This window comes from Miniopterus natalensis, chromosome 16 (assembly GCF_054644295.1).
Source record: "Miniopterus natalensis isolate mMinNat1 chromosome 16, mMinNat1.hap1, whole genome shotgun sequence".
NCBI lineage: Eukaryota > Metazoa > Chordata > Mammalia > Chiroptera > Miniopteridae > Miniopterus > Miniopterus natalensis.
Genome location: NC_142096.1, coordinates 9,036,076 through 9,048,796, shown reverse-complemented (window position 1 = coordinate 9,048,796; position 12,721 = coordinate 9,036,076). Strand labels below are relative to the sequence as shown.

The window sequence follows — 12,721 nt, the reverse complement described above, 5'->3', positions numbered from 1 at the left end:
CTAAAATATCAGTCCAAATAGTCTCCAGGGTAGACTAACATGAAAACAATTCTTTTTTACACATTGGGAGAAATAACAAGGCACTGTGGTATTTGAAAACTGGGTAAGTTCTAAGGTATATTTCTTTTTAAAATACTAAGGAGTCATTGTAATCTAATAACATGGGTTTTAATCAAAAGGGAATCAACTAAACAGCATTTAAAAATGAATAAACAATACTCTACCAACAGTTTCAAATGCTGCACTTAAGCACCTTCTTGCAAATAAATGATATTTTCTTAGTCATTATATACAAAGTAGGATCCTAATGTCAAACTTTCCAAAGATAACTGATTTTATAAATAATGCAAATACATTTTTCAAGTTTCTTACAAATCTCATGGCAAAATGTTCAGGAGACTTACCCTCCACCACCAAAAGCTAGGGAATCCATGTCTCCTTTGATAAAAAACATATTATCTCCAGTCCACTTAAAGACCTACATAAATGAAAAGAAAAAAAGCTTTAAATATGTAAATGAAATGGTCACTAAACAGAGTTAGTTCTAAACTGCAAATAGTTAACAAGCCTAAATGGATAGTAAGAAATACAAAAACAAGAACAAAGCATTCGGGCAGAAGGCTGTGGTGCTTTGGGTTTCAGTGTCTGTATAACTAAATTTAACAGCACATGATCTACTGCAACGTAACCTTCAATTCCAGTTCCTCAAATCTTACTACCTCTTCACACATACTTCTCTTTTCAGACTATATAGGTATTAAGAATTAAGTGGTTAATGAAAGTAGTTGAAGAAACCACTTAACTACTAAACTGATCTTAGTTTAAATCAGTTTAAATCACTGACATGGATGCCATTAACTTTTATTTTAATGTTAAACATGAATGTCCATTAATTTGATAATACTGTAATATTTTGATACAAGGGCAAGGTCATTTCTTTGGGTATGTATTTGCTTCTCATTATTCTTATATAAGCCCATGACACATCTTTATGATTTCAAGCTTCAATTTCTTTAAAGAGCGGAGAGAACATAAAAATACTTGAGAAATCCAAGGGGAAGACTTCTAGATGTTAATATGCCTAAATTTATTTTTCTAAGCTTTCATGGGAGTTTTACCTACACCTACCACAATAGCAATTTCTAGCACCTTACCCTTATCAAGTTTTTCCAAAGTATTCATTATAATTTTCAATAAAATAAACCTTAATATTCACTTTTTCAGTTATATAAGATTTAATTACATTATAACAATTACCAGGTAGAAACAGCATAAACAGTTTTGAGAATAAGCACAAGTGAAGCTTAAAATTTCTGTTAACAACTACAAGCTTCCAGTGAGGTGTAGCTGTCAATTGATATGTTTTATGAAGGGAATGGCAAGCACTGGCTAATCTGATGAGCCAGTTAAGTAAAGTCTGTTAAGAAAGCTCCTATTGTATTATCAAATCCTTCCTTTTTTGTTCATTATAGAAACTGTTCCTAGAGACCACTCATTTTTTCCCCCACCAAATCTCTTGATTCCTTTTTTCAAGACTGTAATTTCCTCTCGTAGGAAAGGTCTGACATGGTGAGCCCTAATGCACCTGAGATGCTAGGGTTGCACTTAATGTTTGAAATAGAATCACACATTCACGAAAATTCATGCATACCTTTACATGTTAGATCTGACTGGCATTAGAATGTATTCATTTAAGTTAGTCAAGCCACAATAAAGAAAAAAATGGGTACTTCTGAATTAAGCACAAACAATTTATTGTTTAGGTTTTTAAGATGTGTATCATTACGCTTACTTGGTCATTAAAAGTTCTAGGAATTTCACATGACAGCTCATAAACAGAAGAGTAACAATGATGTACTTCCTTAGCCCATGATGTGTGTCTGCCAAGTGCTGTACATATAAGAATCTCATTTAATTTTTAAACAACTTGGTTATACTTTATAGTCCCCATTCTATCCACAGAAAAATTGAAGCTCAAAAATTATCAAAAAAGTGCAGTTTTCAGTAAGTAAAAGGCAAAGATGAGAGTGAACTGTGAGTGCACATGACTCCAAAGAGCAGTTCCTTTCATTGTGCACCATCTATTCATAAACACCGGGATAACCGTCCTCACCTCAAACTCTGGACAGAAGGTAAAAACAAAGGTTTCTCCAGTACCATAAAAGCCATCACTCACTTTAAATGGTTCAGATGCTAATGCACCAAAAACCTAAGGATAAAAAAAGCATATTGTTTCATTAAGTATTATTCCACTATATATGTTTAAGTAAAATGCAAAAAGAGAGAAAAAGAAATCCAGTATAGTTTTATCAATTTGTACTTACAAAGGGAAACTTGGTCAATTGCTACATAATTCATATTAATACCAAGTACAAATCGTATCAGTTTCTCAATAGGGGAAAAAAAGATTTTTCCTAGTTTTAAAGTATAAAAAGATGCTTATTGTAACAATTAAACAGATGGTCTTAAAAAGTGGCTCACACGTTTCAGGAGGGCTTACATGCACAATGCGTGTACAACAAGGACACCGTGCTGCTGTGGGAGTGGAGCACTCAGGGAGAAAGGCCCTCAGTACAGGTGAATATTCCGCAACTAAAAAAGCGTGCTTTCTCCTCATTAGATAGTAAACTCCATGAGGGCAGCCCTTGGATCTGAATTGTCTGGCCCTGTGAAGGCCATGGCCTTACATAGTACAAGACACACAGCAGATACCCTAAAAAACGAACAAATGAATAAAATGACCGGAACAAGTCGTTTCAACACTCTGGGTCTAAGTTTCTACAACATGAATGGAATGTACAGAGCCTGACAAATGATCTCTCCAGTCACTATTCTATTTTTATAGTCTTAATTTTTAAAATAGACTTTCTTATTGAAATATAAGAAATAAATATGTATATACATAAAATATAAAGGGGCAGCTCAATTTTGAATCACCACATAGCAAAGTGCCCTTTAACCTTCATTCAGACAAGAAACAGAATATTACTCCAGCAGCTTTCCTTGCGCCTCCTCTGCCCCAACACCCCCGCCCTCGCCAAAGGAAGCCACTAGCCTGGCAATACCATAGATTTGTTTTGCCCATTTATGAACTTCCTATAAATGGAAAGTTACTCTGTGGCATCTGATTTTTAACTCATGTTATGTTTGTGACACTCACCTATGCTAAGGCATGTAAAAGTAGTTCATTTTCATTCCTGCTTTTATTGGGTGTATAACCCTGGGAAAGCTGGTAAAACTCTTTAAGTCACAGTTAACTCATCTTTAAAACAGGGGTGATACAAACAGCAATCTCACAGGGTTTGGATGATTACTGAAGATAATGCATAGAAAGTGATCAGACAAGTGTCCACAATAAGCACACTAAAGGTGGTAGTGCTCGTAGTAGTGCTTTGTCTTGTTTTTCAGTCAGTATTGCTATTTCACCCCCTCAGCACTTTCCAGGGCTGGTAACTGACCTGAACTTACTGTCTGAGGAACACACGGGGATTTCTCTTGCTTACCTGCTGTTTTGTTCTTGGTATCACCCTCACACAATTATCTCTAACTTTAAAACTTTACCCACACTTCAAGACTGTCAATTTCCACCCTTTCTGTGAACCTAGCTCTTATCTCTCCCAAAGAGATATAAACAGCCCCTACTCTAAGCGCCTCTTTTGTTTCCCTAGGTATTTACTACTTGGCATATTTTGCTTCGCATTAGAGGCACTGATAGTTAAAGGTTCTTTTTTACCAGACTATAATCCCTTTGAAGGGAGGAACTCTTTCTTACTCATGCTCATATCTACCCTCTGGAGCACTCAGCATTGCCTAACAGTAATCAACAATTATCAGTTATACTTAATAAAATGTACTAATAAAAATTTTAATCAAAAGAATATGCTAAAAGTTCTGTTACTGTAATCTCTTAAAAGGTAAGGTACCTATATAGTTATTTTCATACCTGCCCATCACTGTCTTTAATCACCATCAGCACCGGGGTGTCTAAACCTATCATTGTTCGATAAAGGGTCTTCAAGCTTGTGCCATGCTTCCCGGTACCATAAACAAGAGTCCATGGATAGCCAATTGTTCTTGGTGGAAGATGCTTGGTAAGCTTTCAAAAATAAAATGTTAAAATTTACTTGATAGATTATTAACAGTTTGTAGGATACTAATGCCAGTTGGAGCTGAATGGTACTTTATAAAAAACAGGAGATTATCATCCTCAAAGACACCGAGATGCCTAAAAAGCAATTGTACATTTCTCAGCATGAAATACTAATTGTTGAGTAGGAAAAGAAAGAATCATTTGGAACAAGATACAAATTAGAACAGAGACAAGAAACATGAATAACTTATAGTGAGCCCTGTCTTGAACTGACAAAATACTGAATGGACTGTTAGCTTGATTATTAATAACCTCTCAAACAACAGGCACTAGAGGCAAACTATCAGAGTTACAGAAATCAAGCTTCCATACTTCGTATCTATGTGACACTCACAAATTACTTACTGTATCTGTGCCCAAGGTTCTTTATTTATAAGATGCACACAGTTAAGAGTATGCAACTCCTACAGGTGTTGTAACAACGACATAATAATCCAGGTAAAGCAAGTAACTGGCACTCAATAAGAAATTAAATACTGGCTACTGCAGTGGCTCACCTAAATTGCTACTCTTAATTTTTTAACGTTTGCTCACCTAAACCCGATAATACCTTCTATTACACTGGTTTGCTACACTGGGTCTACTTTCACTTCATGGGAGAGGAAGACGAGCAGCAATAACCCTGCTTCCTCAGTTTTTAAAACAACTAAGCAGAGGCTGCTTTACTCTTAGGGGGACACACTCAGAAATGCACACACATGAGTAAGCAATACCTTTTCAATCTGATCTGGCAGTAAGAGTTCACTGGGGTCACTCAGGTTTGGTCGAAAGGATTCGGACTCCAGGTCTGCCTTCACGGGAGCAACCTGCGTTGAACTGTCTTCCCTTGTGGTAATCTAAAGACGTAAACAGCAGCAGCGTATTAATATAAAATTACAACATGCTTTCAAAAATTTTAGCCTTTTGAGAGAAATCAAGCTTTATACCTTAGAAAAGGTAGCTAAAGTTTTAATTTAGGATTTTAGAAGGCAAAGAATGCTCCATTTAAAAACACCCAATGTAGAAAAAGGTATTTTAACTACAAGGCGACATTTTTCTATCCAGTACATGGAGAAGGGTAATGAATGATAAGCCCATACTTCTGTGGTAAAGGAGACCGTTACAGGCAAACTTTAATTTTGCTGATAAAGGACAAAAGTGGGCCAACTAGCATGCTTTTCATGTGTGTTATTTAAAATACGTGGAATTATTTTTTTCATGGTAAATATAAAATTTGTCAAAAATAATTAAGAAAATTTCCTCAGTGCTACAATTTTAATTTAAAGAACAGTACCATAAAAAAGTATAACTTCATTGATGTGTGTTTGCCTCACTGAAAAAGTTACCATTATTTTAAAAAATGCTTTCATTGTTTTTATGTTCTAAGCAGTGAAATTTTTATCTACTTGAACCAAACAACGAATTTAAAAGTTAACTCGTTCACAAATCTATGTTTTAAATTAGATCAATCTGATGCATTAAAAAGAATAAATGCTTTTGTTTGATGGAAATGATCTCACTGATATTAAAATGATAAAAATACTAATTAACACAAAACAAACTCCTACACAATCCCTGCTGTTGGTACTTGCTTTTTCACATTAATTTTATTTTAATGTATAAAACACAATAACATTAGAAAATATATGAAACATAACCATCATTAATAAAATTTTTAAGTTGGAAAATAGAGTTCTATTGGAGCAGATAACTAAAACGTAGCAATGCTCAGCGACTTACAGTTTACACAGAAATGGAACCTGGCTAAACTATTTTGTTCCTTTAACAGATTTCTTACCAAAACTTAACAGCATATATTTTTAACCAATACATGTTCTAGAACTGTATTGTTTTTTGATGAGAAGCTAAACTATATTCTTTCACATCATCATATTTAACCCTTATTTTGATGATGTGAAAGGTAAAAAAAAAAAAAATCCAAGGCAGCATAAGAAGCATTCAAAGAAAAGAAAAAAATTTAGTAGTTCCAGCAAAGCCATGAAAGCATATCTTACTAAAAGGAGGAAAGCACACAGTACACAAACTGGGAAATGAATTCAATTGTATCACTTGCTTTTTTCTACAAAAAAAATTCATAAAGATTATTTCACGGAATTTTAAATAATCTATCCAGTTCTGGTGCCTAACCTATACTATTTTCTGAAGTATTTCTAATACCAACCAGGAATACCTCAGGAACAAAACAATTTATTTCATTAAAACATTTGATGTGGGGTTGATACAACTGAAATAGCTTTAAAGAAGAGAAAGTAAAATCTTACTATCCATTAAAATTTTTGAAATTTTCCCATACTACCATATCTTTCAGATTCTCTTTAGAAATAATTTGATCTTAAACCCAAACACATTCTTCCGATGTTAAAATAAAATGAAAACTACTCATCGCTCAAAGAAACACACAGTGCTGAGAACAGTTCGAAAGTGACAGAAAATTCCTCTGAGTCTTTTTCAAATGTAAAGATGGTAGAAAAGATAATCCTACAGCTCTTCAAAGCATTACTGTCCTCTTTAGTACAAAAAGGAATTTTCTGATGGGCTATTTTAGTGCTACAGTCAAAACAAATCCTTTAAAAATGAGATTTGCCCTGATGAAAGACACTAAAACAGGGAGTGGTCACTCTCTGGGGGGTTTAAACTACGGAAGGGGGCACCTGGAGACGTCTGCAGAGTGTGCGCAGTTCTTCAGTATTTAGAGCATCGATCCTGCGGTGATACTCAGCCACTGACACTACCTGAATGTGGAGACAGGAAGACAATAATTCCACTGACAATTGAGAAAGAGCCAAAACAAATGCAAAAAATGGAGAGATTTAAAAGGGGAAGGAGAATCAGGCTTTCCTTCCCCAACTCCACGCTGAAAATCCAAGAAATGTATATATCAAACTACAGTGAAATATACATAGAGTTTAACTACCACATCCAACTAGTTTGCAATATAAGGTTTATTTTATGGATTGTTTCATGTAGACAGAATTTGAGTAAAAAGAATTATAAAGGAAACATGTAAAACACAACATGCTTTGCTAACATCAAAGATTATTGTATCTAAAATCTAAATGTCTTGCACAGTTTACAAAGAAAATGGTAGTTTCCACCCTCCTCTCTGAATCAGTTTAGTTCAAACATTGCATCCTAATGGTGATGCTAGAAAAATTCCTTCTAGGCAAAGGTGACACATGGTCTGTATCAGAAAAAAAGAGAGGAAGCAAGGAAAAGATACGAAGCACATTTTAAAACTTAAGGCAGTAAGAAAAGCAAGCTCTAGGAAGTAGGAAATTCGATTTTCTAAAGCATATCTAATCAGCAGTACCTTCTCAGGCATGTTTCCTATGTCGGTATTTTTAAGTGACACTTCAGTTTTTGCCTCTCCTGTATATTTCTTTATGGTTGGTACTGCAGCAGTAGTTTGTGAATAAAACTTAACGACTTTCCTACATTCTAAATTCCTAAGGGAAAGTCTCTTTCTTCTGTAATTGCCTAGACCAGTCTCTTGCAAATTTGAAAGCCGTACTTGACAGATAAACATTGTAACAAAAAGCCTACAAAAACAGACAAGTTTCCTCAGGCTGACACAACAACTACTACAGCTTTTCCAGATAGTGACATAATTCCCCAAACAGTAACCATAAATATAGTGAACTCTGGTGATGCCATAAACATGTGCTGATTCTCCTGAGCTACGACAGATTCCTCTTGTGATCAAATGTGTAGAGGTTCTGGCCACAATATGCAGTTAAACCAATCAGCCCATAAAGTTTAGACTTCTAATTTAGGATTTAAAAGGCTCTTGTTCTAGCCAAATAAAATGAATTAGCCACCAGTTGACTTTAAGGTGACTCCATAAAGAGCTGTGTAACCCTGTTATAAAAGCTATGAAAGACATGAGAATAGAAAAAAGGAAAGAAATGGGACAGATTTCCATTCTGGCCATTATTATTACATTGACTTTGCAAAGCAACAATGCATGCAGTGTTACAGCTAACTCTCCACTTACAAAGACACCCAAAGTGGCCATGATCTCTAGCTCTGGGGGAAGTACAATGCATGCAGTGTTAAGCTAACTCTCTGCTTACAAAGACACCCAAAGTGGTCATGATCTCCAGCTCTGGGGAATCAGGTGGGCCTGGGTTTGGCCCCTTCTTTTTCTATGTCCTCATAAAACAATGGAAATAATAAGAATACATACTGAATAGGGTTTTTATGTAAATGAGGAAATAAAATACATAGAGAGGATTGAATGTAGTGTCCAGCATATAGCAAATGAGCACTACTATTAACACCACTTTTACATCAACATTTTTTACCTATTACCCTAAGTACTGAAGTATGTCTGAAGAGCCTTATTTATTTTGGTTTTTATTTTTGATATTAAAATATTTTGTATACCTTGAATGACTTTTCTGAAATTTCCAATTTCAGTATTAGCTAAAAATATTAAAGACCTCTCAACTGAGAATGACAGAATTTTCAATGAACATGAAAAAAATTAGGTACTAAAAATAAAAGGAGTAAATGGTGGTGGAAGGAGACTTGACTTGGGGTGGTAAACACACAATACAATACATAGGTGATGTACTGTATAACTGTATAACTGAAACCTATATAATTAACCAATGTCACTCTAATAAATTCAATTAAATATCAACATATAAAAATTTTAAACTGCAGCTTTGCTTTTCTATGGCCAGCAAAAGAAATCTGTACAAGATATTTAATGGCGTTACATTTTTCTTTCTTTTTCCCTTGGCATTCAGTTTAATCAAGAGTCTCCTATCCTAGCCAAGTATTTCCAAATTATATGATTTATCTACACCTCTACATACCTTCTATCCCTCTAGTTAAGACCAATCTTACACTTATTTCTTAAAGTTCGTACATGCTCTCAAAATGGAACAGTTCTAACCTAATTTCATCAACATCACTGAGAGCAGAAGTTATTGGTGAGGGAACCATGAACTGCCATTGTAAACATCTGGTAAGTTAAAAATTTCTTTAATGTCACAAATCTACCTTTTCTCATTAATACCTTTGTTAAAAAGTATTCTTTTCTGAGACTTAAAAATTCACCACTTCCTTAACCTTCTAAATATTTACTCACACTGTGATGAAGATACACACTACTGTCAAGAGTTTATGAATAAAGACAAGGGATCTGAAATCAAATGAGTACAGAAATATACTTCCTCCTCTGAAAACAAAAGAATAAAGAACTAGAGATTCCTTATCTATACGATGGAACTCGATTTAGTCCTAATTTTTATCTCTTGGTAAATCGTACTCCATGTACAGAATTTATTACTTTACCCAAAAGATTAAACCTAAGTAGAAAATAGACATTTCTTCTACAAAATGTCCTACATCACACTTTTAATTATTAAGGACACATAGCTGAGGATACCAAGACCCTCCAACTAAAGTGTGTTCACTGTCTGGCTAAAAAGTCATTTACTGAGGAATTAAGTGGTGCATATACTGCTAAATCCCATCCAGAGGAACTAAGCACAACATGATCTACCCTCTACAGAATTAAATGCTTACTCTTGAGTCTTTTCAGCCTTTGACAAAGGACTCTCACAAAAGAAGGTGTTTTCCTAAGCATTCATTTTCACAGAATTACAAATTAAAGGTGGGATTAAATCCACCCATCTCTACAAAGGAACTAACAACAACCAGAACAGAACAAAAGCTGAAAATAAAAAAAAGTTTAGTTATTATTTGCTTTATATTTATAGGCTGCTGCCAATCCCATAAATAAGCACATGTTCTTCTAGGTATTAATAGTCCTCCTTCCAGGATGTCCCAGTATTTCCTGAGATTACCCCATAAACAACCCAGAAACCTCCTCCCCCACATGCCTTACAGAGCAACAAGTCTGGTAGATGTCTGTGGACAGGCCATTTTTATTCCTTACTTTTATTTCTTAGTAAAGGGAGATGGGGTAGAAAGCAAAATATTACTTAATCGATGACATTTATACTTACTTTGGAATCCAAAAACATACTAAACAGGAGGTAATGTAAGTCTGACTGTTGTGTCTAACAAAAAGGGCATTCAGCAGCATCCCTGAGGTCAGATAACCTTCTGTTCTATAATTTCATCATACACAACAAAGTCATATTATAAAATAAAACCTGGATTATGTTAAAACTTTGCTCATTTTTGCCTTAAAGCTATTGCTTTCAAAAATGACACTTTATGACACAATATTAAATGAGGTATGAAAAGGAGCAACTAGGGAGTCATGAATTATGTAACTGGAAATTGATAGAGGAAAAAAAATACTTAAATCCAGAATGAATTCAAAATAGAACACATCAAAGTTTTGATTTGCATAAATCTTCTGCATTTAAAATTACTTCCTATTAAGTATATTTGCAGATGACTCAGGCTTTCATGAGGGCAGATATATTCACTGTTCTTTTAGTCAAAAAGAAACCCGTTAACTACTTAAAACCGTTCAATTACAATACGCATATATTGTATTAGCTTCCTGGAACAATAAATATAAGAAGTGAATCTCAAAAAAGGGGAATAATCTTTTCTGTGTAGCATATCAGGGGAAAAGAATACTCATTACATAAACCTGAAACGTATAAAAATCTACTATTAAAGTTGGAGACTTCAGAACTACAGGTGACTCAACAAATGTAGTGGACAGAAAAATCAGTAAGGACATAACTGAACTAAAGAGCACCCTCAATTTACTGGATCTAATTGACATGAATAAAATAGCTCATCCAACAAGCACAGAATACACATTCTTCTCAATCTCAGGTGGAACATTCACAAGACAGACCATATTCTGGGCCATAAAACACACCTCAACAAACAGAAGTCACAAAAGTATGCTCTCAGACAAAAATGAAATTAAACTAGAAATCAATATCAAGAAATAGTGGGAAAATACCAAAATACTTGTAAACAACATACTTCTAATTAATGCATGGTCAAAAAAATCCTGGGAAAAATTTGAAGTATTTTGAACTAAATGAAAATAGACCAGCAATCAATAAAATAGGAAACAGAAAATGGAGAAAAATCAAAACCAAAAGACAGTTCTTTGAAAATGTGGTAGGCAGTTAGACTACCACAAGGACGCTGGGCCAGGTACAGAAGGTCACCTGGGTGGAAAGCCCTGGGTGCCTAGCAAAGGACAATTGTAGGGTGGGACATCGTCTCCAGGGTGACCTTTCCTCCCCTAGCATATCACTGGTCATGTGGTTTGGACCCCCCTACCCTTCCTCCCTCCCTGGAGATAACCTCTAGGCCTCAGTTGTGTTTCAGCTCCAGGCCCAGAAGAGCAACAAAAGCAGCCATATGTGACCTCAGGACCAGCTACATTGAATAATGACCCCTGCCTGGCCACAACCAATCCATCAGTGGAGACCACAACCCTGAAAGGACATACCAGAAAAACTGCTGAATATTGTAATGAGATCTTCCCCTGGGACCTCTCCTAAAATCTCCACCCTTAAAAGCCTTAGGACAGAAGACACAGCTCCTCTCCCTCCCTGAGGACACTGGTACCTTTCCTTTCCCCTTCTGCTTCCCCCTCCCCCCAGGCGTTACCATTAGCTTCCTCACTGCCAAGATCCAAGGGCCCTTCCTTTGCCTCTATAACTTGTTTCCTGAGCCCATTTCTTCTACGAATTACTTCTTCCACCTCTGTAATTTTACCAAATAAATGCTCTCTCATAGTTTGGGTCTTGGCTCTGAATTCTTTCCTGGCCAGAACCCAAGTACCGAGGTTGCTGAACCCAGGTCCAGTCTGACCCCACCGGACTAATACCTGGTGCTGTTTCCACCACCTACAGTAATAATAATGTATATTAGTTCATAAGTTGTAACAAATGTTCCACACTAATACCAGATGTGAATAACAGGAATATTGTGTTTGGGGGGGGGGGGGGAGGAGGCATATGGAAACTCTCTGGACTTTACATTCATTTTTTTCCTTAAGCCTAAACTGCTCTAAGGAAATAAAATATATTAATTTTAAAAAAGCAGGGGAATAATAATCACAAAATTCAGGGAGGCGGTTACCAATTTGGGGGAGATATGAGATGAGGTAGAGAAAGAACACAGGCTGATACGAATGCATTAATAATGTTCTAGTTCTAAGTAGGGTACTGGGATCACAGATATTCGTTTTATTACTATGCCTCATAACTTGCATATGTAATTAATATTGCTTTTCAACTACTAAGTCAAATAAACAAAAAATATTCTACACTGAATATATGTGCATATGTCCTCTTTCATGAATATTTGTGACTAGAAAGCAGAGGATGTTTTACATACAATAAGGCATATATATAGCAGCTAATAAATTTCCTGTGAATATATACTATAGGTAGGCAACATAGTATAGCAGAAAGAATACTGGGTTTGAGTTTAGACCTCCTTGTGTGAACTTGAGCAACCATGTGTAATCTGTCCATTTCTGACCTTTCCATTGGAAATAATCACACTTTAAGCACTTTATGAGGAATAAATGACATGTAAGACATATATAAAATAGATACTGATAATTAAATGTACAAATCAAATGTTAATTCACTTCTCCTAGTT

At 35.3% G+C, this 12,721-nt stretch overlaps 1 protein-coding gene across 6 annotated transcripts in view; it reads right to left on the bottom strand.

Moving 5' to 3' along the window:
* OXR1 (oxidation resistance 1) overlaps positions 1–12,721 on the bottom strand; it is a 100,590-nt gene that overhangs the window by 3,319 nt on the left and 84,550 nt on the right. For 3 of the 6 annotated variants that reach the window (XM_016224266.2, XM_087825357.1, XM_016224271.2), the window contains 5 exons: positions 6,802–6,882; positions 4,864–4,986; positions 3,944–4,096; positions 2,114–2,209; positions 405–478 (listed from right to left, as the gene is read on the bottom strand). In XM_016224266.2, the coding sequence (XP_016079752.2) occupies positions 405–478; positions 2,114–2,209; positions 3,944–4,096; positions 4,864–4,986; positions 6,802–6,882 (527 nt within the window). The remainder of the gene's footprint in view (positions 1–404; positions 479–2,113; positions 2,210–3,943; positions 4,097–4,863; positions 4,987–6,801; positions 6,883–12,721) is intronic. The other 3 variants (XM_016224267.2, XM_087825358.1, XM_016224272.2) reach the window with 1 other exon arrangement.